The sequence below is a fragment of the Medicago sativa genome, chromosome 1 (genome assembly GCF_051527215.1).
Source record: "Medicago sativa cultivar Bolivia chromosome 1, Bolivia_mono, whole genome shotgun sequence".
Lineage (NCBI taxonomy): Eukaryota > Viridiplantae > Streptophyta > Magnoliopsida > Fabales > Fabaceae > Medicago > Medicago sativa.
The window spans coordinates 83,149,254-83,174,298 of record NC_140749.1 but is presented as its reverse complement, the minus strand read 5'-3'; the positions used below and the strand labels follow the sequence as shown (position 1 = coordinate 83,174,298).

At 31.1% G+C, this 25,045-nt stretch overlaps 1 protein-coding gene, 1 long non-coding RNA gene and 1 pseudogene across 3 annotated transcripts; 2 read left to right on the top strand and 1 right to left on the bottom strand.

Moving 5' to 3' along the window:
* Positions 1-3,612: 3,612 nt before the first annotated feature.
* On the bottom strand, positions 3,613-7,840 carry LOC146958236 (uncharacterized). Its single transcript, XR_015025007.1, has 6 exons — positions 7,285-7,840; positions 5,180-5,234; positions 4,768-4,829; positions 4,565-4,648; positions 4,275-4,397; positions 3,613-3,839 (listed from the first exon to the last, which is right to left on the bottom strand). It is a non-coding gene; the product is annotated as an uncharacterized LOC146958236 (long non-coding RNA).
* LOC146958237 (thermospermine synthase ACL5-like) lies at positions 5,546-7,199 on the top strand (annotated as a pseudogene). The gene is made up of 6 exons (XR_015025022.1): positions 5,546-5,749; positions 6,177-6,221; positions 6,303-6,391; positions 6,471-6,627; positions 6,737-6,897; positions 7,002-7,199. The product of XR_015025022.1 is annotated as a thermospermine synthase ACL5-like (transcript).
* Positions 7,841-23,234: 15,394 nt separating the features above from the next.
* On the top strand, positions 23,235-23,729 carry LOC146958235 (uncharacterized). The gene has a single exon (XM_085739784.1). The coding sequence runs from the start codon at positions 23,372-23,374 to the stop codon at positions 23,630-23,632; it is 261 nt and encodes an 86-aa protein (XP_085595910.1). The 5' UTR covers positions 23,235-23,371; the 3' UTR covers positions 23,633-23,729.
* The last annotated feature ends 1,316 nt before the right edge of the window (positions 23,730-25,045 follow it).

Here is a 25,045-nt window from a genome sequence, read left to right as displayed (position 1 = left end):
CGGGGCGGGAGTAAGCATACCCCGCACCCGCCCCCGTACTAAAACTCCAAATTTCCCCCACACCCGTACCCGCACCCGGTTAAATCGGCTTTCCCCTTTAAATTCGGGGCGGGGGCGGCCGGGTCTTGCGGGGGCGGGGTTTGTTGCCATGTCTACCAATACGCCTTACAAAGAAATTAAAATAGAAAAACGACTTCCAAACAATACGTAACTTTAGTTTTTTAAATTATAGCAACAACAATTCTAAAAATAGCCAATGATCATACTTTTTGAAAAACTTCACGATACACAACATTTTTGGTTTCCTTGCAAACATTATTATCTTCATCCAAGATGAGCAGCTTCAAACCTTTTCTAGAAGTAACTCGAGAGACAACGACATAGAGTTGTCCATTGGTGAACACGGGCTTAGGAAGATAAACTCCCACTCGAGATAAAGATTGACCCTGACTTTTATTTATTGTCATCGCAAAACAAAGCGTCAATGAAAATTGCATGCGTCTGAATTTGAAGGGTAGTTCTGGATCACTCGGAATAAGATTCATCCTGGGAATGAATACCCTGGTACCTGCCCTTTCTCCTGTAATTACAGTAGCAACTACCGTGCTCTTCCATAGATGTGTAACTGTCAGCCTCGTACCATTACACAGTCCATTGGCCTGATCGATGTTTCTCATCAGCATAGCCGGACATCCCACCCTTAGTTTCAACCGGTGATTTGGAATTCCAGAGCTCTTAATACCATTAAGAAATTCTGTTGTGAAATACTCGCTTTGGACATCATAATTTTCACACGATCGACAAACAGAATCAGAGCTTAAATACTCTTTCTCTTCACTTGGAATCAGCGGCATCATATATTCGTTAACATGCTCAACTGAATCAAGTGTTGGTGCGAGTATTCCCCTTTCTTGGAAAAATAGCTGGTCACCAATGTTATCATTCAAATCAGGATATACAAAGTTTATAATTGACATCAACGGATTTCTTGTGTCCGATATGAGCAAATATTCAGGAATTTCTACCTTCATTTCACCATTCTCATCCGAAGCGTCATTGTCGTCTCCAGTTGAGAGTATCCACTTGCCAAAATTAGGAATTTATTCCTGCTCTGCATGCTCTGCAGGTACCAAAATGCACCCAATCTCATATTAACAGTAAGCCTCAACAAATTACAATAAGCCCATATCTTTGATGAATTGATTGAGGCATCAACAATATCCTGCCTCGTTCCTTTTCGGACAACAGACAATATCTGCCTAAAATCACCACCTGAAACTATTGTCATTCCACCAAAAGGTCTAAACTCGTTTAGGGGATCATTCTTGGACATCACACATTGATCGGTCAACTGCCTCAAAGCACCATCGGTGCATCATTGGAGTCTCATCCCAAATTATCAACTTTGCAGCGCACACCAGGTCGGCCCTAGGACTATCCTTTTCCATCGTAAGCGATGATGCCTCATTAATCTCAATAGCGACTATCAGCGTCGAGTGCGTGGTTCTTCCACCTGGTAATAGAAAAGCCACTATACCGCTGGATGCAACATTCAATACAATTAACCCCTTCGATCTAACATCATCTGACAATGTTTTCCATATAAAGGTTTTTCCAGTACCACCGTAACCATATAAGAAAAAGAAACCACCGTCATCAGAACCAACGGACTCCATGATCTTGTCATGCACACATCTTTGTTCATCAGTCAACATCAGCGTGTGTCTTATCCAGTTCATCTTTGTTGTCATTTAGCTCATCAACGATAAGCTTGTTTGTGAAAGTTGGCATGTCTGCTGCATTTGGTCTGGGCATAGATTTGAAGTCAATAAGAGACCGTATGTTTTCCTGAAGCAGCATTTCAATTTCAATCAAACACAGCTTCTTCAAGTCATCGTCACTGATACGCAGATCTGCATATTAAATGTAAAGTCCCGAAATTAATATTAACACCTTTGCATGCATATGTGTGCACGTTGAAGAGAAAGATAAAATATTAGCTTTATATGAGAATTCCTTATATTTAAACATATCAGCTTAAAAAATGTAGAAAATGTTGAATGGTATCGTAGAGTTAGTAACTCTTGGTTTGTTCTTTACTATAATTGCCTCGTCCATGTCATTTGCACCCTGATGTTAAACTCGTCATCCCAGAATTCCAAGCAGTATTTGACTTGTGTTGCTTCAAAAACAACAACAAAGGAGTACGCAAAGAGAAGTGCAGTGGAGACAACACTAACAAAGCATATCTCAGTGGAGACATGTTTTTACTTTGAAGTTTTATGTTACCTCTTAATGCATTTTAAGTGCAGCTTTTCCTTTTAAAGTTGCATAATGACACGCCATTTATTCTAATTCTCATCAATGACAATTGCAACATGTTCTGGCCTTAAAAAAAATATATCATTATGTCTTGAAACATGTCTATTTTCACTTCTGTCTTTGTCATAAAAACTAAAAATGATAGTAAGAGAATATATGCAATGCAACGGAAAAAATGATATTAAAGTTACGACTCAATTCTTAATCGAAAAAAGCTTCTTTCAGCTTAACTCAAACTAAAAAAATAAGCTTATTTGTAAAGGATTTCCCAAGCCATTATCTAATTAACGCGAAAATAAATAGATATAGAAACTGCTACAAAAATATGTCATGAATGCTCACTAATCTAGATAACGTGAAAAATTAATCAATTAAAGAACAGTTTTGTGGCGTTGATAGTAGGTCATGCATTAATCTTATGTTGTTTGCATTATTTGTGGGTGTGTTAGTATCAGTTCTGCGCTGCTATTACGTGATGTAGCCGCTGGCTGGGAGGCTTTTGTGTGTGCATAATTGCGGTTGCGTCCGCTTGGCTTTTCTGTTTTTTAGTTGCAGGTATTTCAGCCTGTTGTAGTGCAGCTTTGCTGCTGTGCAGCTGCGATTTTTTAGAGGATCTTTGTGGGCATTAGGTTGTGAGACAGGGGTACTCTCGTGTAGGCAGCACCACGGTTTGTCGTGGTACTTTGCTGGGTTTGGTCTTTGATTAAGGCAACCTAGTGTACACCTCGGCCTCATGATTATTGCACCCGACCCTTGTATATGAATTTACCATCCGCATATATCTCCCTTAGATCATACCCCTATTCAAGCCTTCAAAACACTCCCTACATTCACATTTAGGTTCCCTCGTAGAAAAATATTTTCTCCTAGTGGTATATTCACTACGAAAAATCAAGAGAATTGTGGCGGTCAAAAAATGGATGTTCTGGCGGTTTTAACCGCCGCAATCAACCAAAGCGGCGGTTAGGAAAACTGCCGTAATTTTTCCTGCCACAAAGTGTAAACTGGCAGTTCCAAGTTAACCGCCATGAAAACTGCCGTTATATTCCTAGTTTAAAGTGGCGGTTTTTGTTTTTCAAATAATGGCGTTTTGAACCGCCACTATATCCACCAATTTGACAAAAAAATTAGTGAATCATGGCAGGCATAACCGCCACTATTTCCACCATTTAAATAAAAAAAAGTAGTGAATTATGGCATTTATAACCGCCACACCTTGCACAATTACAAAAAAAAAAAAAAAAACTAGTACAGCTTTACAAAAGTAAAAAATCCTATACCAATAAAGAATTATAAGAAACTCTTTAATTGCCAAACAATTTAACGTTGATTTCATAACACTAACAATAACATTAAATTTCTGAGCAAAATTAAGCCAAATAAGGTTGTAAATAAAGATGGATTTCATCCACTGTTGTGTCAACTTCACACAAAGTGTTTCACCAGTCTTCCTCCTCCTCATAACCTTGACCATCTACCAACTTTGAGTTGCTTTTAAATTGTTCATCACTTGATCTCTGCAAATAAATAACAAACATGTATTTTTTACATTGCAGTAGCAACCTGAAACATTTAGCACCTCAAGAAACCATTTAATTAATAGTCATACACTACAATAGGATCATGAATACTATAGGCAAAGTAACGTGTGAATTGAACAATGTGATAGACTACTAAATTAGTTTAAAAAACCACAGCTGGTGTTTTGTAACTTAATATTTTAGAAAAAGCTCACAATTACAGGTAGAATATTTAGTTAAGTTAATCCTATATTTCTATGAATCAAATCACACAAAGGAGGAATATCACCAATTAATGGAACCTAACCATCAACACATCAGTCCATTCACTATTCTCAAAAGTAGCATAATCAAATACTCAAGGTGTCTTGACTCTTAGTTTAGGAGATTATAAAGGGTTTGCTTAGGGGAATTTCAAGTTGCGCAAAATACCTCAAAACTGGCCAAATCCAAAGAAACAAGAAGACCTTTATGTTTGGCTTAAATAATGTCTGCTTGAATTTCAAGTTTCGTGCACACCAGCAATTCGTCTCCTTGTAGTTGCATCACTTCCCACTGAAAAACAAAACACACGATTGAATCCATTAGCCTCCAAAAGCATAAACTTAAATCTAGAAATAATAGTACATGTCTTGTTCAAGAATCAATACGGCAACTTCAAGAAGATTCAGTGTTAAAGCAACCAAATTACAAAGCTTCATAAATATCGAGAAGCTACTAACCTCCCCTGCATAATGATAAACAATGAAACGAGTAGTGTTACATCAATTGTCCTGATCCAAAAGAGAGAATAGTCGTAGAGGCTTCTGCAAATTTACACAAACACATAATGAGTAAACTAAGCCAAAAAAAGTAATGTGAGCTCCAATTAACCAAACCCTCCTTTATCTAGCTATCCAAACAATTACAGCCTAGATAAACTTACAGAATGCAATTAAGGATCATTTAGTGCCACACAATTTAGTCCCAGAGTGCTTCAAGTCCCTTCTTCAATATTGCAAACAAAAATACAAGGTGAATCAAACAAAACAACTAACAACTGTAGTCATTATTGAGTAACCATTGTTTAATACCAAAACAGTTTATTGTAAAATCAAAATGTATACAAATACAAATTAAAAAAACTAATAATATTACAACACACATACATGCACATGTTAACAAGCAATTTTTGAAACAAAATCAGCATCAAAGTTACTTCCAAATGCACGAAACAGAGAAAATGAGAAACACCAATACCAAACCCTAACTCACATCAAACAAAGTGAAATAAGATTTAGAAGTGATAAACAACAAATATTGGATGATATAGAAAGATAGTCAGACTGTGAACTTACTTGATGTTGTCGACAAAGGGTGTGAGGCTGTGAGCAACCTTCTTGCATTGCAGATCTGTGATAAAATAGGATCGGGAAAGTTGAGCGTAAATTAAAATTGGGAGAGGGAAAAGTTTAGGGTTCTAAATTGGAATAGAAGAAAAGAGGAAAAATCAGAATTGGGAAAACCTTGAAATTGGGAGAGGGTAAAGAGAAAAGCTTAAAATTGGGAAAGGGAAAAGGGCAGTGGCGGAACTGGGGGGTGGCAAGGGGGAGCCACCGCCACCCCATTATATCTGTGAAATTACAATTATACCCTTGCTTAATAATAATATTTTCCAATTCAATTTCATTTGGTTGGCCATTTTCTCTCTCATGAAGTGAAACAGAGAACGTGTTTTCTTCTTCTCCCAACCAACAAAGCATCGCCGATCCACTTCCAGACAACCACACCACACCGCCACGGTCCAACCACCGCGACCACTCACATCCTTCTCCATCCATCACCGGAACATCCTCCTCCATCTTCTGTGTTGTTTAAAGAGCTATCTCCATCTCTCTCCACAAACCCTAATTCTTGTAAATTGTAAGGTAATGTGAAATTGAATGTATTTTCCTTCAAATATGATTATTCTCTGATGATTACATGTTTTTGATTGATTATTTTCCTTAATAGTTTGAAAAAGTATAGTTTTTTTTTTTGTTGATGTTATTTAAGTTAACTGTTAGTTGTGATAATTTGTTCTATAATTTTTGTTGGTTTTAATCAATTTTAGTTACCTCTGAATGTTTAATTTATGGTTTTTTCAAGTGTTGGTTTACTTTGAGTTCAATTATCTCTCTGATTTTTGCTTTTTAGCTATTGTTCAAGTGTTTTTGAATACATATTTCATTCTCTGGAATTTGGGTTGTGGTGTTCAAATTTGTGAAGAATTGTTAATTTTTTCCTTCCAGATTCTGTTAAAATAGATTTTGGAATTGTGGGTATGAATCTAAAACATATTTAATTCCTTTGCAGGCATTAGTACTTGATGGGAAGCTTCAGAGTGCAGAACCAGATGAGGTATGTTAACTTTGATATTTATTTTTTTCCTTTCAATTTCAAGTGGTTAAAATTTAATGTATTAATGTTTGATGGAAGCAGGAGGTGGTTGAGTTTTGCAAATCATACTTAGTTGTAAACAAGGAAGCGTTTCATGACTCGAGACTTGAAGTCGTCATCAATGATGCAAGGTCACTTACTAAGATTAATTTGATATTACAGCTATAATGATTATGATCATTTCTAAAATTTATACTTTTGATGTTACAGGGCTGAACTAGAAGGCAAAGAAGAGAGGTATGATGTAATAGTTGGTGATTTAGCTGATCCAATAGAAGGAGGTCCTTGCTATAAACTTTACACCAAAGACTTCTATGAACTCTCTCTCAAGCCAAAACTGAAGAAAGGTGGAATATTTGTGACACAGGTAGGTGGTGGAAGATATACTTGTGTCACTAATATGTATGATTAAAAACATGATAAGGTGAAAGAAACAGAATTCAAAATGTAATATTGTTGTTATTATTCTTATGCAGGCAGGGCCTGCTGGAATATTCAGCCACACACAAGTTTTCTCATGTATTTACAACACCTTAAGACAAGTATTTGTTAGTAACATGTTTTCTTCATGTTTGCAGATGTGGTGCCTTATTCAGCTCATATCCCATCTTATGCTGATATTTGGGGATGGGTCCTGGTAAGTTTATATATTATTTATTGATGATAAAATTTCATTTTAATACAAGTTCTTATGACAAAGTCTAAGTATTCTATGTTTTTTTTCTCCTTGGCCTATAACAGGCTTCAGATTCTCCATTGGACCTTAGTGCTGAAGAATTAGATATCAGAATGAGACAGAGGATTGTTGAAGAGAATAGATATCTTGATGGAAAAACATGTGTCGGAAAGCGTAAAGTGCGTCTTTAGATATGTAGTTTAAATTTTGAATGATCGGTTTTTGGTTTATTTTGAATGATTTATATGTTATATTTTAGTTTATTTTGATGGCAGGATGACGGCCACCCCAAACATTTTTGTCTGGCTCCGCCACTGGAAAAGGGAAAACGAGACAAGAGGTTCATACCTTATAGTGAAATTGATTCTTTGCCGAAGGAGATGGTGGAGAAGTTGAAAGGTGATTCAGAGTTTGGTTCGGTGGAAGTTTGTGTGAGTGAAGGATTGCGAGGAACGTGGCTGTGGTAGAACGAGGATGGTGTTTTGCGGCGGTGATGTGCGTACAGAGAACGGAGCAGAGTGGTGTTCTTTTCTCCTTTGATCTTCAAGAAAGAAGGTTAGGGTTTGAGGAGAGGCAGAGAATGAGAGGTACTAAAAATAAAATAATTAATGGAAAAAAAAGGATAAAGAGATATTTTTTGGGGGGTACAAAATAAAGGGGGGAACTTAAATCTGTAAGTGCGCGAAATACTGAAAAACAAAATTGAGAATACCGGCGGCTAAAACTGCCGTAATTGGCAAACTAAATTTGTTAAACAAAATATGTCAATACCGGCGGTTAAAACTGCCGCAATACACAGACAATAGTGGCGGCTCTTAAAACTGCCACAATAAACGTATATAGTGGCGGTTAAACATGACCGCCGCAATAAAACCGCCAGAATTCTCCAGTTTTTTTGTAGTGATTTAGAATTAAGCCTCCTAAATCATCCCAAAATTTACTTTTAAAGTTTTTTTTAACCCTGCCCAGGGTGCATAAGCACTATTGATATTAAAGATGTATTGTTCCACTATAACTTTTAGGAATATGATATGATCTTCTATCCTTTTCACATCTATAATATCCTTCTTTCATTCCTCATCAACAATAATGTCTACCTTATTTGTCGGTCTAACTTATAACACTAAAGACGTATTGTTACACTATAAATTGTATAACTATGATATGTTGTCCTATCCTCTTTACATATACAACATCCTTCTTTGATTCCGTATTCACTATGATGTCTACCTCATTTCTCGTTCTAACTTTATTAGTGTACCAATTCTAAAACCTTGAACTATCTAATTCTTTCGCCCTTTCATCCACCCACTTAATTTCATGATATTAAAGATGTATTGTTCCACTACACTTTTTAGGAATATGATCTCCTATCCTTTTCACATCTATAATATCCTTCTTTCATTCCTCACCAACAATAATGTCTACCCTATTTGTCTGTGTAACTTGTAACACTAAAGACGTACTGTTACACTATAAATTGTATAGATATGATATGATGTCCTATCCTTTTTACATGTACAATATCCTTCTTTGATTCTGTATTCATTATAATGTCTACCTCATTTCTCGATCTAACTTTGTTAGTGTACCAATTCTTAAACCTTGAACTGTCTAATTTTTTCGCCCTTTAATCCAACCACTTATTTTCCTATATGCACGTACAATAATCTTCCTTCTAGTCATAACACCAACTATTTCAATATATTTTTCTATAAGAGTGTCTATATTCCATGTTCCAAAATTGATCATACTCTCTTGTACTAACTTCTTTATCCACACATCATTTTTAGAGGTCTATATTACACCTCAAAATGAATGTGATACAAATAACATACATTTTGCCCAAACCATGGGTCGTTTATGCGTATGATGGTTTACCGAAAATTATCATTGATAGTTGAAAGACCAATTTTAAAAGGCTATATTGTGGTAGCAAAATATTTGCATTGATTTTGCTAGGCTGTATTTTTTATTCATTGTTTGAAAAATGGAATATGTTATTTAGTATATCAATAATATTAATGGGATTTATACCGTCTTCAATAATTTTTATTTTTAAACCAAAAGTGGGCAATTAGAGTATCACCTCACCAAAATATATTAAATAAAAAATATATACAATAGAAAAAGAGGAGAGACCAAACCAAAACTCTCAGAAATTTAAGAATACTCACTAATTTGGGCAGAGATGCTATTGCAGTTAGTATAATCATTAAGAGTCAGACCTAAATTTGCTAAAGCATATAAACAAAAATTTAATTCTCTATAAATATAAGAGAATATAACTTCCATAAGCATATATGTTCCAAATTTGTTAAACACTCATACAAACTTCTATAAGTAGCTAGCATTTCTCTTTATATATGTTTATATTTGGGTTTCTTAATTAAGATTTCTTTTGTCAAAAAAAAATTTAAGATTTCTAAAACTTTTTTATATATACATTCAAAAAAAAACTTTTTTATATATGTTTAAAATTATATTTGTATAAAATTTGTTAAACACTCGTACGAACTTCTTATCGAAGTCAAATATCTCAGAATTCAATAATTTTTTATATACACTTAAAATTATGTTTGTATAAAATTTATTTAATAAAACACTGATAAAAATGTCTCAAGTAAGTCGAATATCTGTAAAGATTAAAACCAGTTTATATGTGATTAATGCATTAAAATCACGTGATTCTCCTTTATTTCTCCATTAAATATCTAAGGTATTTTATTAATGATATTTAATCGATTTAAACAAAATTAAATCATTTAAATATTGTGATTCTCATTACCTGTATAGGAGTAAAGTAATCATTAAGGAGAATATCTTCATTAATATTAAAATGTGATTAATGATTTAGAATTTTTTTAAAATGTAATTCTCATTAACGAAATATATATATATATATATATATATATATATATATATATATATATATATATAAACACAGCCCTCTCATTAAGGAGAATATCTTCATTAATATTAAAATGTGATTAATGATTTAGAAATTTTTTATTACATTAATATCATTTGTTTTTTTTATGGTCCTTTTGAATATTTGTATTTCTTCATCAGTTTGAAAACAAATCTTTATTGTTTGATGGTGAACAACGAAGACCATATATAGAACTTGAGATTCTTAAAATGCTTTTCCAAAGAATAAATATTTACACATGATTTACTAATAAATCCTTGAATGTCTACACATGACAATTGTCCACAAGTTCATTATGAATATTTCTAAAAAAAAAAAAAAATCATTATAAGCAGTGGTAGATGTGGATCATTTAGTTATTTTCGTTTTTTTATTAAAAAAATTGATAAAATTTGTCATTTATCATTCTTAATGATTATCGAAAAATAATAATTATTCTTGCTTTTTTTTTTAGGCATTTTATACTTACTTGTATAAAACTTATAAATATTACCATGTATTGGACCATGTGAGATTGAATCCGTAATCCTTATTTGTAAATGATAAAAAGCGAATTACTCCTTTGATATTATACCAAAAATATCATATCTATTGAATATATGTGTCTGCAATTAAATGCTCAAAAGATCTGCTCATAGCAATTATGTTTTGTCTTAAGCCAATAGCTTCTTTTGTTTAATGAGTCAATTGATTTTTGAAATTATTGTGAGACCATTATTGGTTAAATTTTACTTAGACTCAGGTCAAACTCCATACTATCATAGACCTTCCATAGAAACTGGAGGGTCAGCACAAAAAATCATTATCATTCAAAATTATTATTTGAGAGTTTAGATTATCGGAAATTAAGAAAGTAACTTTTTTTTACATATATTACTTCAAAAAACCTTTTTTACATATATATAATTTGTTTTTTTTTATCATGATGGCCTACTATATTTATCTCTTTTTTTTAGTTAATATTTATCTGTATATTTAATTTTAGCAACATTGTTGTGGTAAAGGGATGAAGATAATAGGAAAAAAAAGTCATACATATGATACAACACTCATCAAAGAAATTAAATCAATAAAAAAGGATAGTGTCCACTCTAATTTCCTAATTACACAAAGCAAGTTAACAACAACTATCTATAATATTCAATATGATTTTAATCAATATTAAAATCATAATATAGTCGGTGAGCAAAAGAAACATTGCTATTTGAAATGTAAAATATGATCAACAATACAAATCGTAGCTCTAAAATTAAGTGCATGAATAGTTTTAAAAAAAAAGTAGTCATCGTGTGCATCATATTTCATCAAATTCGTTCTTCGAGATCCACATTTTGAACACCTAAAGAGAAGGTGAAATAGGTTTCCATATGCTGAATTTCCATATGTTCAGCTGAAAGAAAGAAAATTAGAGTGAAATAAGTTTAATTGTTGTACCCGTGGAAAATATAAAAAATAGAATCAATTTTTGGAGACAGATCTATGAAAATAAGAAAAAAAATCAATACATTGAAAGATGGATTTCGAAAACTATTTTAAAATTCTTGTATGAAATTAGAGATGATCTGAAAAATGATGTGGAAAACATGAGCTTCAAAAGCAATATTTATAGCCAAAAAACACCAAATAACCACAAAAATTATTCCTTTGATTAATGGATGCAATAATTGGGAATAAATTTTACATTAATTTTTGAAACAAACTCATACACATACTCATGATATATTAGTCTTTTAATTTGAAATAATCAAAATCACAAATTTTTTTATTATAACAATATATTGATTGCGAAAAACGAAAAACATATAATAAAGATTTTTTATTTACGTATCGTTTTTTTAACCCTGTGTCGATCTAGATTTAATCTTATAATTTAAATGTGTTAAAAAATCAAATGAATAATTATTTAATTAAATATGTACAATTTTTTTTTTGAAGAATGCACAATTATTTTTTATAAAGCGCATATTTTTTTTCCACATCAAGAGTACACAATAAAAAAAATTATTTTTTTATAAAAATATATAAATACTTGTAAAAACAAAGTAGAGTCTTGGAATAACGTATGTTCCATGATTTATGTTTTTTTTTGAGAGAGTGATTTATGCTTTTTTGTTAAGACTCTTTTTACTATAACCATATTTACGGTTGTTTTTTTAACTAAAATTGAAATCAATCTTTTGCAATTAATTATCATCAAAGTCTTAATCAATTATTATTAACGCCCGGAAAATGTCATTTTTTTTAAACTTTAAATGTGTATAAAATATAAATTTCTAATATCAAAATAAAAACATTATTTTTTCATACTGAACACTTTTTTTAAAAAAAATTCTTGGAAAATATAATAGAGCGGGGATATTTTTTTTTTAAGAATTAAAATAGAAGTTTAAATACTCCTCCAAAATTTTCGGTTCATTAGAGTAATTTCATATGTAAATTTTCGGCTGTCATTCTGGTACATTAAATACTCCTCCGAAATTTAGCAAATAACATTTTGATGTGTATATGAAATAAAATATTAAATGCACCTTTCAATATAAGGTTGTCACGTGTACTATCAAAGTAAAACGTGTGAATTGAAATTCTTATGAATGAAAATAAAAACTAATATAAAATAATAAAAAATAATGATTTGAAAAATCAAATTATATTTGAACCGTGTTAATAACAAAATGTAGAGATACACATATGTAATTTTTTTTGCATTATTCCTGCGATATTTTTTTTAATAGAAGAGATACACATTGATTGAATGATGTTGGGAATTTTTTTAATAACATTGCCAATTTATTGATATAATCTCGTTTGGCCATTGTGATTTTAGAGGAAAGGTGTTGAAATAATTTTTTTTATCTATTAAGCAATTCTGATTTTTTTTTTGGTTTAAGGCTTATTTTTTTTAGAGCAGGTCCACTAAATAGAATAAAATGAAATCATATTTTTGATATTCTGTAATGATACGTTTTCAATTCAAATTAAATACCTCCAATTCCAATCTTTTTCTGTCCTAAAATAAAGTATCCGATTTTCTTTTTCTAAAATAAAACAAACATTGAACAATTGAACGAAATTCATTAAAAAAATTTTGGTGAAATCTGTTCAACGGTTTTTGCGATTTTAGAGGATAGGTCTTGAAATATTTTTTTTTTAGCTATTAAGCAATTCCTAATTTTTTTTTTGGTTTAAGGCTTACTTTATTTTTTTTAGGGAAGGTTCAACGTTTATTTTAGCAAGACCATTAAATAGAATCAATTTATATTATTGCCAAAAAAAAAAAAGAATCAATTTACGTTAAAAAAAAAAAGAGGAACCAATTTAATAGCATTTAATATTTTTCTTTTTGTATTTCAACCAAAATTAAATTACATGATTCTACCAAAAATAGAAATATCTAATAACAAAAACATGGGGTTTACGTCCTCTTTTTTTTTTTTTTTTGCGGTAATCGGCGTTTTATTAAAAAATTTAATTGTGATGAAATTTATCCTTTGACAAAAATAACGTATACTTTTTAGTCTAGTAAATATTTGTATCATACATGACCTTAACAAAATAACCAAATATTATTTTTTTGGGTACCAAGTAAAATGTATGTAGTTAAATTATATAACAAATTAATGGTTACTACCAAATCTAATTAAATTATTTTAAAAAGTTACACTTTTATCAAATCATTTTTTTTTTGACAAATCAAATCATATTTTTATTATTTGACATATATCAATTATTTCATCTCTTTGATATTTAAATAATTATTTCATTAATCGTATTTTAATTAGATATTACTTGTTTTATTTTAATATCTGAATTCAAATATATTAATTTAAATTATTTGATTATTCAAAAAAAGCATATTAGAATTTGAAATTGTAAAACTTCCTTTTGTATTTGTATTTCTAAAATACGAAACGTTTAGCAGAAAGAAAAAACATTTAATTATTTTTACAAATATAAAGCATACGTTTTCACAAAATAAATCAACAATAATTTGGAATTCGTATTTTTTGAATGAATAGGAAATGTTTGATTTGAAATTTGAAGCATATTAGAATTTGAAATTGTAAAACTTCCTTTTATACATAAACAATAAATACAAATTTGTGAGGATGAATGTTGTGAGAGTATTTTGTGAGGATGAATGTGGTGAGAGTATTTGAAAAAAGAATAGGATGAGAGTGCCACGTAGGAGGAGAAAAAACATTTCCATAAAGGGCTATGGAATCGGCCGTAAATGTATATTATATAGATGATTAGGGAAAAAACGACGTTAAAATCCCCCTTCTCTCCTCTTCCTTTGACATACCGCATTATAATCCGCCAAAATGCACCACGCTCCAACACCCGGCCCAATTTCTTCTCGCCTCCAAAAGTTTCTCCCAAATCCTCTTCTTAACCTCCAAATCACTCTTAGAATACACTACATTGATAATTCTACACCTTTGATTAAACACTCTCCAATCCAAGCACACCCCTACAAAGTCATCACCAACAAAAGAAATAACAAGGTCACAACATCATTACCTTCGGATGGAAGAAAAACAAAAACAAAAACAAAAATCACAATCTTTATTTCTCGAAAGGTAATTACAAAGTGACTGTGAAATAACCTTCACGTTGAATCGCCAAAAACTCAATCTTACGGTGCCTCACCAATTCCTTAATTTTATTCCCTTCAATCTCTTTAGGCATGGAAGAAAAAGCATAAGATAAGATATGTAGTGCAAAGATGATATTTTTGTTTTTTTATGAATGGTCATACCAGATAAAGATCATAAATGAATGCATTAGAGAGGAAGTAGGTAGAACTCAGGAGTGACAATTCTTGAAATGTATCTGAAGTGTTTTGGACATGTGCGAAGATGAATAGAAACACCAATCTTGAGATTTGAACTAATAATCATAAGTAGATAAAGACCAAGAAGAACATGGAGAGTATCTATCAAAAAAGATTCAGTGCTGGATTTGAAACCACCAGAAAGTGTCATTTTGTCTATACATACATACATACATGGCTCAAAGGTATACCTTCTGTCTTTAGAGTCTCAGGCCTAGTATGCATCACAATATTTTAAGGAAAATGACTGAAGGCAATTTGCAGCCTGCAGAAGCAAAGCCATGTTGGATGTGCCCATGAGATATTTATTATAGCAAGTACATATGCTATAAATGCTTAATTTAAATATTTAATAAAATAAGGTCAATATCATTTGTAATGTATAACACCATTCTGAATTGTTATTATCAGCATCAAGGATCATATTTGATTGGCTCCACTTTAATACAATGTTCTATTCCAAAATAACTTATACTCTTGAGTAATTTTACATCACAAAAGAATCCAATAGAAAAACTCATGAATGATTCTGTTGCAAGTTCTGTTGCAAAAACACATGAGCAGGTTACATTAAACAAAATGGAGAGAATGATAATAAAGTTAGGGAACAACTAAAATTGCTCCTCAATAAGAAAAGAGTGTCATATTCAACAATATATTCTAAAAAAAATTCTAATATAGTCATTCCTTCGCATAAATCAATGAAATTTTTATACTGAGACAAATTAACGCATATGCTATAATGAGTCAAAATTAACAGCGAAACTAATATGACTATGATATAAAAATGTCAAAAACTAACCAGAGTGTTATTTTTTTATTAGGGATAAAATTGAGTGGCATGCAAATTGTGAGATTGGATGTTTAGTCAAATCAAAATTACCAATTATATTGATTTGAAATAGTCCAATAATCAAAAGAAAGAAATTGAAAAGATAGAAAAAAGAGTAATGCATGTATAAACAGTTAATGAGGCCCTGTGACTATGGGAAACATCCCTAAATGCATAGTTTCCAGGAACAGATACACAAAAACTCAGGACTCATCATATTTGAGACACCCTGGCCAATTGACAGCGACACTTTTGCTTCTCAACAACATTCTACAAATTTGATCGCTACGTTAATTGTAACGTTAATTTGTTTTCTCCTTGCATTAGCCAAAACTTAAATCCTAGACCTCCAACTCTTTAATCTTTAGTTTAAGCTAGTTGAGCTACCCAACTCCTATTTCTTCAACTTTGATATATACACTCTTTCACAAAATCTCTCTACATTCATTTAGATTGGATTTGAGTGCAATTTGACCGCATGCGTCATCACATTTGGATGGTCTGATCTTAATCAAACGGTCTAGATGTTTTGACTACACTTCAGTCATATAGTTCAACCGAACACATACTCGACCAAGCTTACATTTATCTCTATAACATCTATTCTCTTAACTTTTTCCATTCTTCCCTTCTGTTCAACTCTTTGAGCATGGTTTTACTCCCATCTCAACTTTTTTTTTTTTTTTAAGGAACTCCGATGTCAACTTATTTAATGGTTTAAATATTTCTTTGTATCGTTTCAATTTTATCGAATGTCTTTAAAGGCTGGTGCAAATATTTCTATAAACGTTCTAGATATAAATGTTATATTAAAAATATGTGTTCATCTTAAATTATTTATAACTTTAAAATATCAAGACAATTTTTTTATTTTAAATAATACTATATCATTTATTTAAATAATCCCGTCCAAAATTCATTTATTTAATTAGTCATTCCACCAAACTTCTCCAGCTACTATACTTTCAATTACTTAAATTATTATGATGTTTTTTCTTTCACAGTGATACTTTAATTTTTAATACACTTTCCATTGATAATATAGTCCATTAGATGAAATCCGTCCAAAAACCAGTAAAATTTATGAAATGATATTTGAACAATCATTTTGTGACAAATTTCTTTCTCATACTTACATTGTGGTTTTATTTAGTCTCTATTACTTTAGTTTTTATGTCAATACTCATATTTCTTTGTATAATTAGGCTGTCCTACAAGTTGTCAACAAAAATGGTTGATCAAATAACTCCCCTCATAATTTTAACCTTGATTCTTCCCTATCCCAAACCTACATAAAAATCATCATACAAGAAACAATCATGTCGTTATTTAATAAAAAATCACGTCTGTCGTTAATTATTGAATGACAAGGTATCAGATGCAATGAACTACTTACCAGTTACCACATTTTCTTGATATAAAAAATGTGTGTCAACAAAAGTACTGCATTAAGAAGAATGGACGAGGAGTTTTTCTATCCAAGATCGAGTTTAGCAGAAGGAGTTAATCTCTCGCAATATGATCTAAAGTTCGAATTATAGTTCAGATAGATGTCAATGTTTAGTACTACAATGTCTTAAATATGATTACTTTTGGTTGAAAAAACTATGAGACGCTAAAACCGTAAAACAACAGACAGAGGAGGAGACAAAATAGTACCAATAAGTAAAAGAGTAATTAATTAGAAACTCAATGTAAAAACATTTAAAATTAGGAATTAAATAAAACACTCAAATTAACACAAAGTATTAATTACAGAGAATAAAAATGTAAAATAAATCCTCTGCACCATAACACCAAACTACACAGAAAATCCAAGTCCATAAAATCTATGCAGCACATTAGGACTGAGCACAAATACCAGACCCGCCCGAAACCCAAAAAAACCGAGTGAATAATGAGTGTTGCGGGCGGGTACGGGCGGGCATCGGGTCTTAAAATGATTAAAAAACGAGTTAGAATGGTTTGTCTCGGTCGAGTTCGGTATTTGATCCTGAGACCCAACGGCAACTGTGTCCGACCGACAGTATCTATTATGCTACTACTTTCTTCACACAGTGATTAGTAATACAATTGTTTTCATCATCATTTATTCCTGTTTTTTGTCTCTCACTCAGTCTGTACATGTCAAACACACTGTCCCACATTTACTTTACTTGCATTGGGAGTAGTTGCATAATAAAAAAAGAGTGAGATAATATGGGAACATTGAGATTTGAGATGGAAATCGTGACCCTACATCAATTAGAGTCTTATGTCTTCTTTTTTTATTATTTTTCTTTATCCAATTCTTTTCCTAATTCTTCAAGGAGCCCCATCTTTTTCTCTTACTAGTGTTTCTTCTTCCTTTCACACCAACAGAACACACAAGACAAAGATAACATTTCTTTCACAACATTAGCATTTAGCGCATCATCATCATCAACGTAAATCTTTGTTATTCCCTCCATCGCGTATCCCTTACCAACCACCACGCACTATACACACCCGTAACATCCTCTGTTTTTTTCTTGTTTGTTCAACCGAACAAACCGAACCGCTTAACCCGCGCTCCGCACAAACCGTCAACCGCTTAACCCGCACAGTCTGACGGTCGGATATGGGCTTGTTGTAACCTTACTCGGTTGTGTTTCGGTTGGGAGGTTTACGGTCCGAACCCGACCGGTGCTCACTCCTACACATTACTATGCAAATTGCAAATGTTCGTTTTATAGAATTTAGAGCAAAATTCAGTATTCACATACTAATACTCCCTCTGTCCCGGAATATCTGACCCATTTTCTAAAAAAAAGTGTCCCAAAACAACTGAGCAATTTCAATTTTCAATACAACTTTCATCATTCCCAATACAATATAACACTAAATAATACTACTTTTATCATTCCCAATACAATATATTCCATTTTCCCCTTTATTTATACATTTTTCTTAATCTATGTGAAATGAGCCAAGGGCTCAGATAAATTGAAACGGAGGGACTACTAGTTTTACTACCCCTAGCATAATGATTAGAATACTGTTAAAAAAAAGACACTAGTACTACAAGACATGATTGCAGTTTGCAGCAGACATTACTCCTCAAAATATGAACAACAGTGTGTGTCGTGTGAAGTCTTTATCTGCGTGCCTTGTGTTTTCACAGATGCATGCCTTGCCTTGTGTTAAAAGGGGAAAAGTACCCAAAACTGATCAGTTTAATAATATATAAATAATTCCAAATTAAAAACATGTGATATTAATAAAGATTGAAAAAGAGGAAAAAACAAGAAAAGAGAACATCTTATCTAAAGAGTACTCCCTCCGTTTTAAAATGAGTGTCGTTTTAGGTGTTTACACACATATTAAGAAATGCAATGATTAAAAGAAAGAGAATGGTTATTTTACCAAATTATCCTTATTAACTATTTGTTAGTTTTAAAAGTAATATTTTGGAAGTAGTGTGCAGAGTATTAATTGGAGGGTACAATTGAAAAGAAAAAGTTATTATTGCATTGGAAACTGAAAGTGACATTCATTTTGAAACAATTTTTTTTGGCTAAAACGACACTCATTTTGAAACAGAGGGAGTATTTTTTAATGGTAAATATTATTTTATTTTTTGTTGGAATTTGAACCATGAATATTTAACTTTTTAATCTCATAGCTCAATTGAGTGAGCTACGCATCCCCGTCGTATCCAAAAAGTATACAAATTTGATGTTGAACATATTTTTTTTTAGGAAATATTAACGAGTGCCCCCGAAGCACTCTTTAAGGACTATAAATAGCAAGTATTTATAAAAATACATGTAATCAATGCATTGGAAATTGAAATGTTTGACTTTTTTAAAGAATAATAGCTTGTTTTAGTATGTTTAAAGAGTGCCCCAGGGACACTCGTTAACAAGACCCATTTTTTTTTATTTCATATAATATTTCCCTTAAAAAAACATAATTGGCAATTGAGTAATAGAATGTGAATGAATAATTGTTTTTCACTAGTACGAGTGATCATTTATTTAAATTTTGAGGGGTAATCTTTAGGAGTAACTAAAAAAATATCGTAAGGACATGCTCAAGTGCCAAGGAATGCCTGTGGTGGCATTATGATGACTTGGCCTTGCTGTTACGAACTTTGGATGAGAACCTAAGCACTCACCAAGTGTCCATAGGTTATTACTTTCAGCTTGAAAAATATTCATATTTTGAGGGATTGTTCTTATTGTCTTGAAATTTGTGGTCCACAACAATTATTGCGAAGCTGGTTTTATAATTTTAACTGTATACAAAATCTTATACTTTTAACTCTTTTCAAAATAATATTGACCTTAATCGATCTACACCTAGACAACCACTAACTCTAAATTAGAAAAATACCATAACATACGTATAATTTAAGTCAAATATTGAATTTAAGAATTATACTTTGTCGTGTTAGTGTCACCAAAAAAATAATTTGTCATGTTATTCATGTTTTATATTCACACCAACCAGTGATTTGCCATCTATCCCATGAGCGCATGCAACGTCTTTCTTTGGGAAGCTTCTCATTACTCATTAAAGTAGGAATTGGTAGGACAAGCAATTTTCTTATACATTTTTATGATATAATAAAGATTCATAAGTAGTACTAGTTAATAATGTTAGTGATATATAGTTATCGTTCACTCACTATAATGACAATAGTTTATTATAGCTAACGGCAAGATTTGGTTAGTACATATCATATCATGCCATATGCTTAAATCTCTTTACCATTATTGCATAAAAAAATTGGTAAACAATGTGGTAAAACCAAAGGGTTAATCAGCCACAATTAAAGTTGAATTATTTGAGCTTATAAAATAAAAGTTGAGAATCGAGTTTAAATTCTAATTGAAACAATCATTGATCAAACTTTACTTGTCTCTCAAATGAACTCCGATTATTATATTTTATATTTGCATGCTAGTGAAGCAAAAATAAAATAAGTATATAAATTATTTTAGTATATTTTAATATATTTTCTAAATTATATTATAAACCAATAATATTAAAGTGGATAAATAAAATGAAATTACAATGGAATGGTTGATTAGTAAATTGTTTTTTTAGTTAAATATTTTATTTCTTTTTATTTTTATTGATTATTGTCCTTGAAATTTATACGATATTTATAAAAAAATAATATTAAATATGAAATAAATAAAAAAAACTCAAATTTTCCAAAATAATTCATTCAAGCTCATTAACTATTAAGCTTGGTGTATATATAATTATAAGAATTAATATTAATCCTCGTGAGCTTAGCTCAGTTGGTATGGACAATGCATAATTGGACAATGCATAATATATGTAAGGTCCAGGGTTCAAACCCCGGCCACCACCAAAAAATAACCAAAAATATCACTATCGAAAAAAATAAGAATTAATATTAATATTACATATGGAACAACGAGAATATGATAACACTTTTGGGTAAAAAAATATCTATTATTGATATTGTATAAAGTTTTTTTAATGGAACAACGAGAATATGATAACACTTTTGGGTAAAAAAATATCTATTATTGATATTGTATAAAGTTTTTTTATAAAGTATTTTCTTGAAAAGTTTTGGGTTTTATTTCGAGCATAATAAATGTAAAATCAAAACATTTAATGCTGTTTACTGTGATTTTGTTCTATTTTTTAAAATATATGTTTATTTTAACTTGCTATTAGAAAAATGATGATACTGTCAAAAAATATTACAGACTTTTGAAGTGATTCTTTGTGATGTAGTGAAGATAAATGCTAGATAGGTATGATTCATTTTCAGAAATAATAAAGATATTTCTTCTGTTATTTTCATTGTTTCTGGAAATGCAAAACAACATTAACCTTAAAAGTCTCTTTTCACTTTATTAGCATGTAAATTTATTATGTCATTAAGGTTTAGAATTAACAATGCAGAAATTGTTAGGAGTGGAAATTAATAGGATGGACATTTTTCGTGGTTCTCTGGATTTTGAATCTTTCCTTTGTAACTCCATCTACAAACCAAAAAAAAAAAAAAACAAAGTAACATAAATTTTATAAAATAAAAATAAAAGAAATATTTTCACAAAATAAGGTGTTAGATTTTTTAATATTCATCAGCATAAAGTGGGTTTTAGTCATATACTTTCATCTTCATAGTTTTGAATGACGTTTAGGTTGCTCGATTGATCCATGGACCATGATGGTGTGCGAACCAGCATGTTTAATTTTTCAGAATCTTTTTGCTAGAGGCTTGCAAAATTTTGGAGTCTGAACAGTATATATTGATATGATACTTATTTTTGAAGAATTCAGACAATATTAAGAATATAGGAGTGATTGCCTATCTAAAATAGAAAAAAAAGAATAGGAGTATAATCCAGTGGAGCTTCTACAATTTTTTTTGGATAGATTTATAGAACTTACTTTTATTTCTCACTTTCTTTTCAATTTGCATTTTCCTTTTTTCATCCTTGTTAATATATTAACAAGAGAAAATTCATAAAGATGTTGATTGCTCATTGGACTAAATCGACCAACTTATTCATTTAGAAGTTATAAATATTCGAATCTATAGGGATAAGAAGAATCAAAGCTTTTAAAACCCACTTAAATTGGTACCTCATACTACCAAACATGGGGGTCTACATGTGCCCAAAAGTCTTTAATTTTCGTTTTCTAGTTTTTATAATCACTAACATATCGAAACAAAGTCCAATTCAAACTCTATCTTCTCTTTATATTTTTATAAATAAATTAAATTTCATGAATGAAAGTTAAGATCTGATCATTTAGATATGTGACAGCACAACTTGATCACACCCTCAATTATGTGGTATAAAAAACATATTATTTTAAATAAAATTTCGAAGGATATAGATTTTAAGATATTCATTAATAAAAAAAAATTGTGTAGCACAAATGGTTTTGTCCCATTTGTAGTTTGTACTATACTAATACCGATATGACTTTAGAAAATCAGAGTTAGGCAGAGATGATAATTGCATTACATAACAGAGATGATAATTGCATTACATAATTTGTCTCAAAGCAAAATTTAAAATCTAGGCATGCAATACAATGCAATCTTTTGAATATGTGATCTGCATGAGATTTCAAGGCCCACAAAGCATTAAGCCACTGATTTTGACATTAGGTGGAAGATGACTCCAATTTTCATTACATAAGAAATGGTTGGGACGCTAGAAGCTCCCCATGACCAAACAACATACATAAATGTGGGTGAATGATGGCCAGCCAATAAACGTTTTTAAAAAACTAAATCGATATTTAACCAACTAGACATCTAAATTATAGTTCAACCTGATTGAACTAAATCATAGTTCAACCTAATTATAATGTAACTGAAATTAAATGAATCAACAAGTTCTGACTTAACCAATTAAATCGCACAGTTCGTTCCGGTTTTTAAAACATGGCAAAAAAATAAAAATTTAGCATTTGTTAAAAGCAAATACTAGTGCCTTATCTCTCTATCAAAAACTAGATAAAGCAACCAACTTTGTCCCTCCACTAAAAAAGGTAGGTCCCAATCCCTTGCAATGAGAATTCACATTGTATCATCACTATTAGATAGTGGCATCTCCAACCAAAACCTCTAAAAGTATGTCCCACTTCCCACACTACCAATGACCTTCATGATTCTTAAAATTCAAAAAGAGGCAGCTATGCATCCAACATCACACATGGGGTGCCACCACATATGATCATGACTTAAATCTTCCCTTCTTAAAACCTCACAACTTTCTCTTCATGTAATACAAACATTTCATGTTTCATGCAGTGAGAGAGATCAAAAGGAAAGTTGCTTTTTAGAAACAAGTGTGCTTTTTTGTTGATGGAGAAAAGCAAGTCATTTCCTGAATACTCTTGTTCTTACACTGAATTTGGATACAGTGAAAGGTCCAACTCATATAATTTCAATGGACCAAGTGATAAAGGAAGTGGTTTTTCTGCATCAAATGATTCAGAGCTTAAGAGGAAGAAGAGAATCAAGTCCTATAATGTGTTGGCAGTGGAAGGAAAGCTTAAAAGTAGTGTAAGAAACAGCTTCAAGTGGATCAAGAACAAGTTCAGCGATGTTCGGTATGGCGTGTGAACTGTGACTAGCCATTAGATTGAATCTCACATGTTTAGTAATCTTAGCTTTCAAGGTAAGAAATTGAAACAAACTAAAGAGGAAAAATATTTCTGGATGTGTTTGTAAGATAAGATGTTTTACATGAAAAATGAATTAGGGAGCATGTTGTGTTTTTTTGGAATATATGTGCTTTGTAATGAAAATGTCATCAAAGGTGTCTAATGTTTATTGTAAGAACTAAGAACAAGTGCAAATTAGCATGCTTTGTATCAAACAAGCAAGAATTCTAAATGGTTTCTAAGAATTGAGATTACCAGTCTTAAGTTCTTTTCTTTTTGATGCATGCTCTATGCTTTTAATATCCATATAAAACATGATATTGAATAAATCTTAACATAGTTTTCTACTTCATATATTAACTCAGCAAAAAAGACATTCCTTCATAAATATTTAATTCTTTCTCCTAAGTTTTCATCTTATTTTTTGGCTAGGGTAGTTATTGTCATGATACAAAATCTGCAATCTTACTTAAACAGTAATTTAAACGGCTTCAGTGTCTTATTGTTGACTTTTTTCGAAGATGCCAACCAAGTCTAATCACCTGCCCAATTTAATTTTTGACCTTCCACTCAAATATTCTCAATAAGCTGATCAACGAAGAGCTGTTTGAATTGATTTATTTGAGCTTATCAACTCTCATAAGGTTATGAGATACTATTTGAGAGAGGTTAAGGGAACAACTTACGACATGTTCATAAGTTGTTTTCAGCTTATTTTTATAATCTTTTTATGATAGCTTATGAAAACAACTTATATAAAAATCGTTTGACTTTTTTATACAAACTGGGAGGTGCATAGCCCTCATTATGCTAGAAGACATCTCAGCTAAGTTGGCAACTCAAGCAAACAACAATCATATGTTGCACACTCAAGAAAAATAATTTGACTTTATTTTAAATATCTTAAAATAGACATACTAACAAATGTGAACCTTTCACTGTTACGGTTTGGATTTGGAATTTTGTACTTGGATTTGACCAATTGAGTTTCATTGTTTAACAGATGGTACCAAGGCTGGTGATTATCACAATATCACTTAACAGCTCCTTATTCATCATTATCTCTTTGTTCTGCATACCTTCCTTAATCCAAAAATTTAATGGTGGGACTCTATCAATTGATTATGAAGCTAAAAAAAAGACAAAAGAGTAAAATAAAACAAGTAGGAAGGATTAAAGATTTTCTCAAGTCTATCACAGAAAGTGACAACTCAACTAACTTCATATAATGTATGACGTGAAGAATTAAAATATCTAGCCTTAACAATGATATGTATAAGTAGAGAAATGCTTTGATTATTGATACATAAGCATAAAATAATCAATTGCATGTTTCAAATTTCATTTGTGCCAAGTGTTAGATCAATGTGAT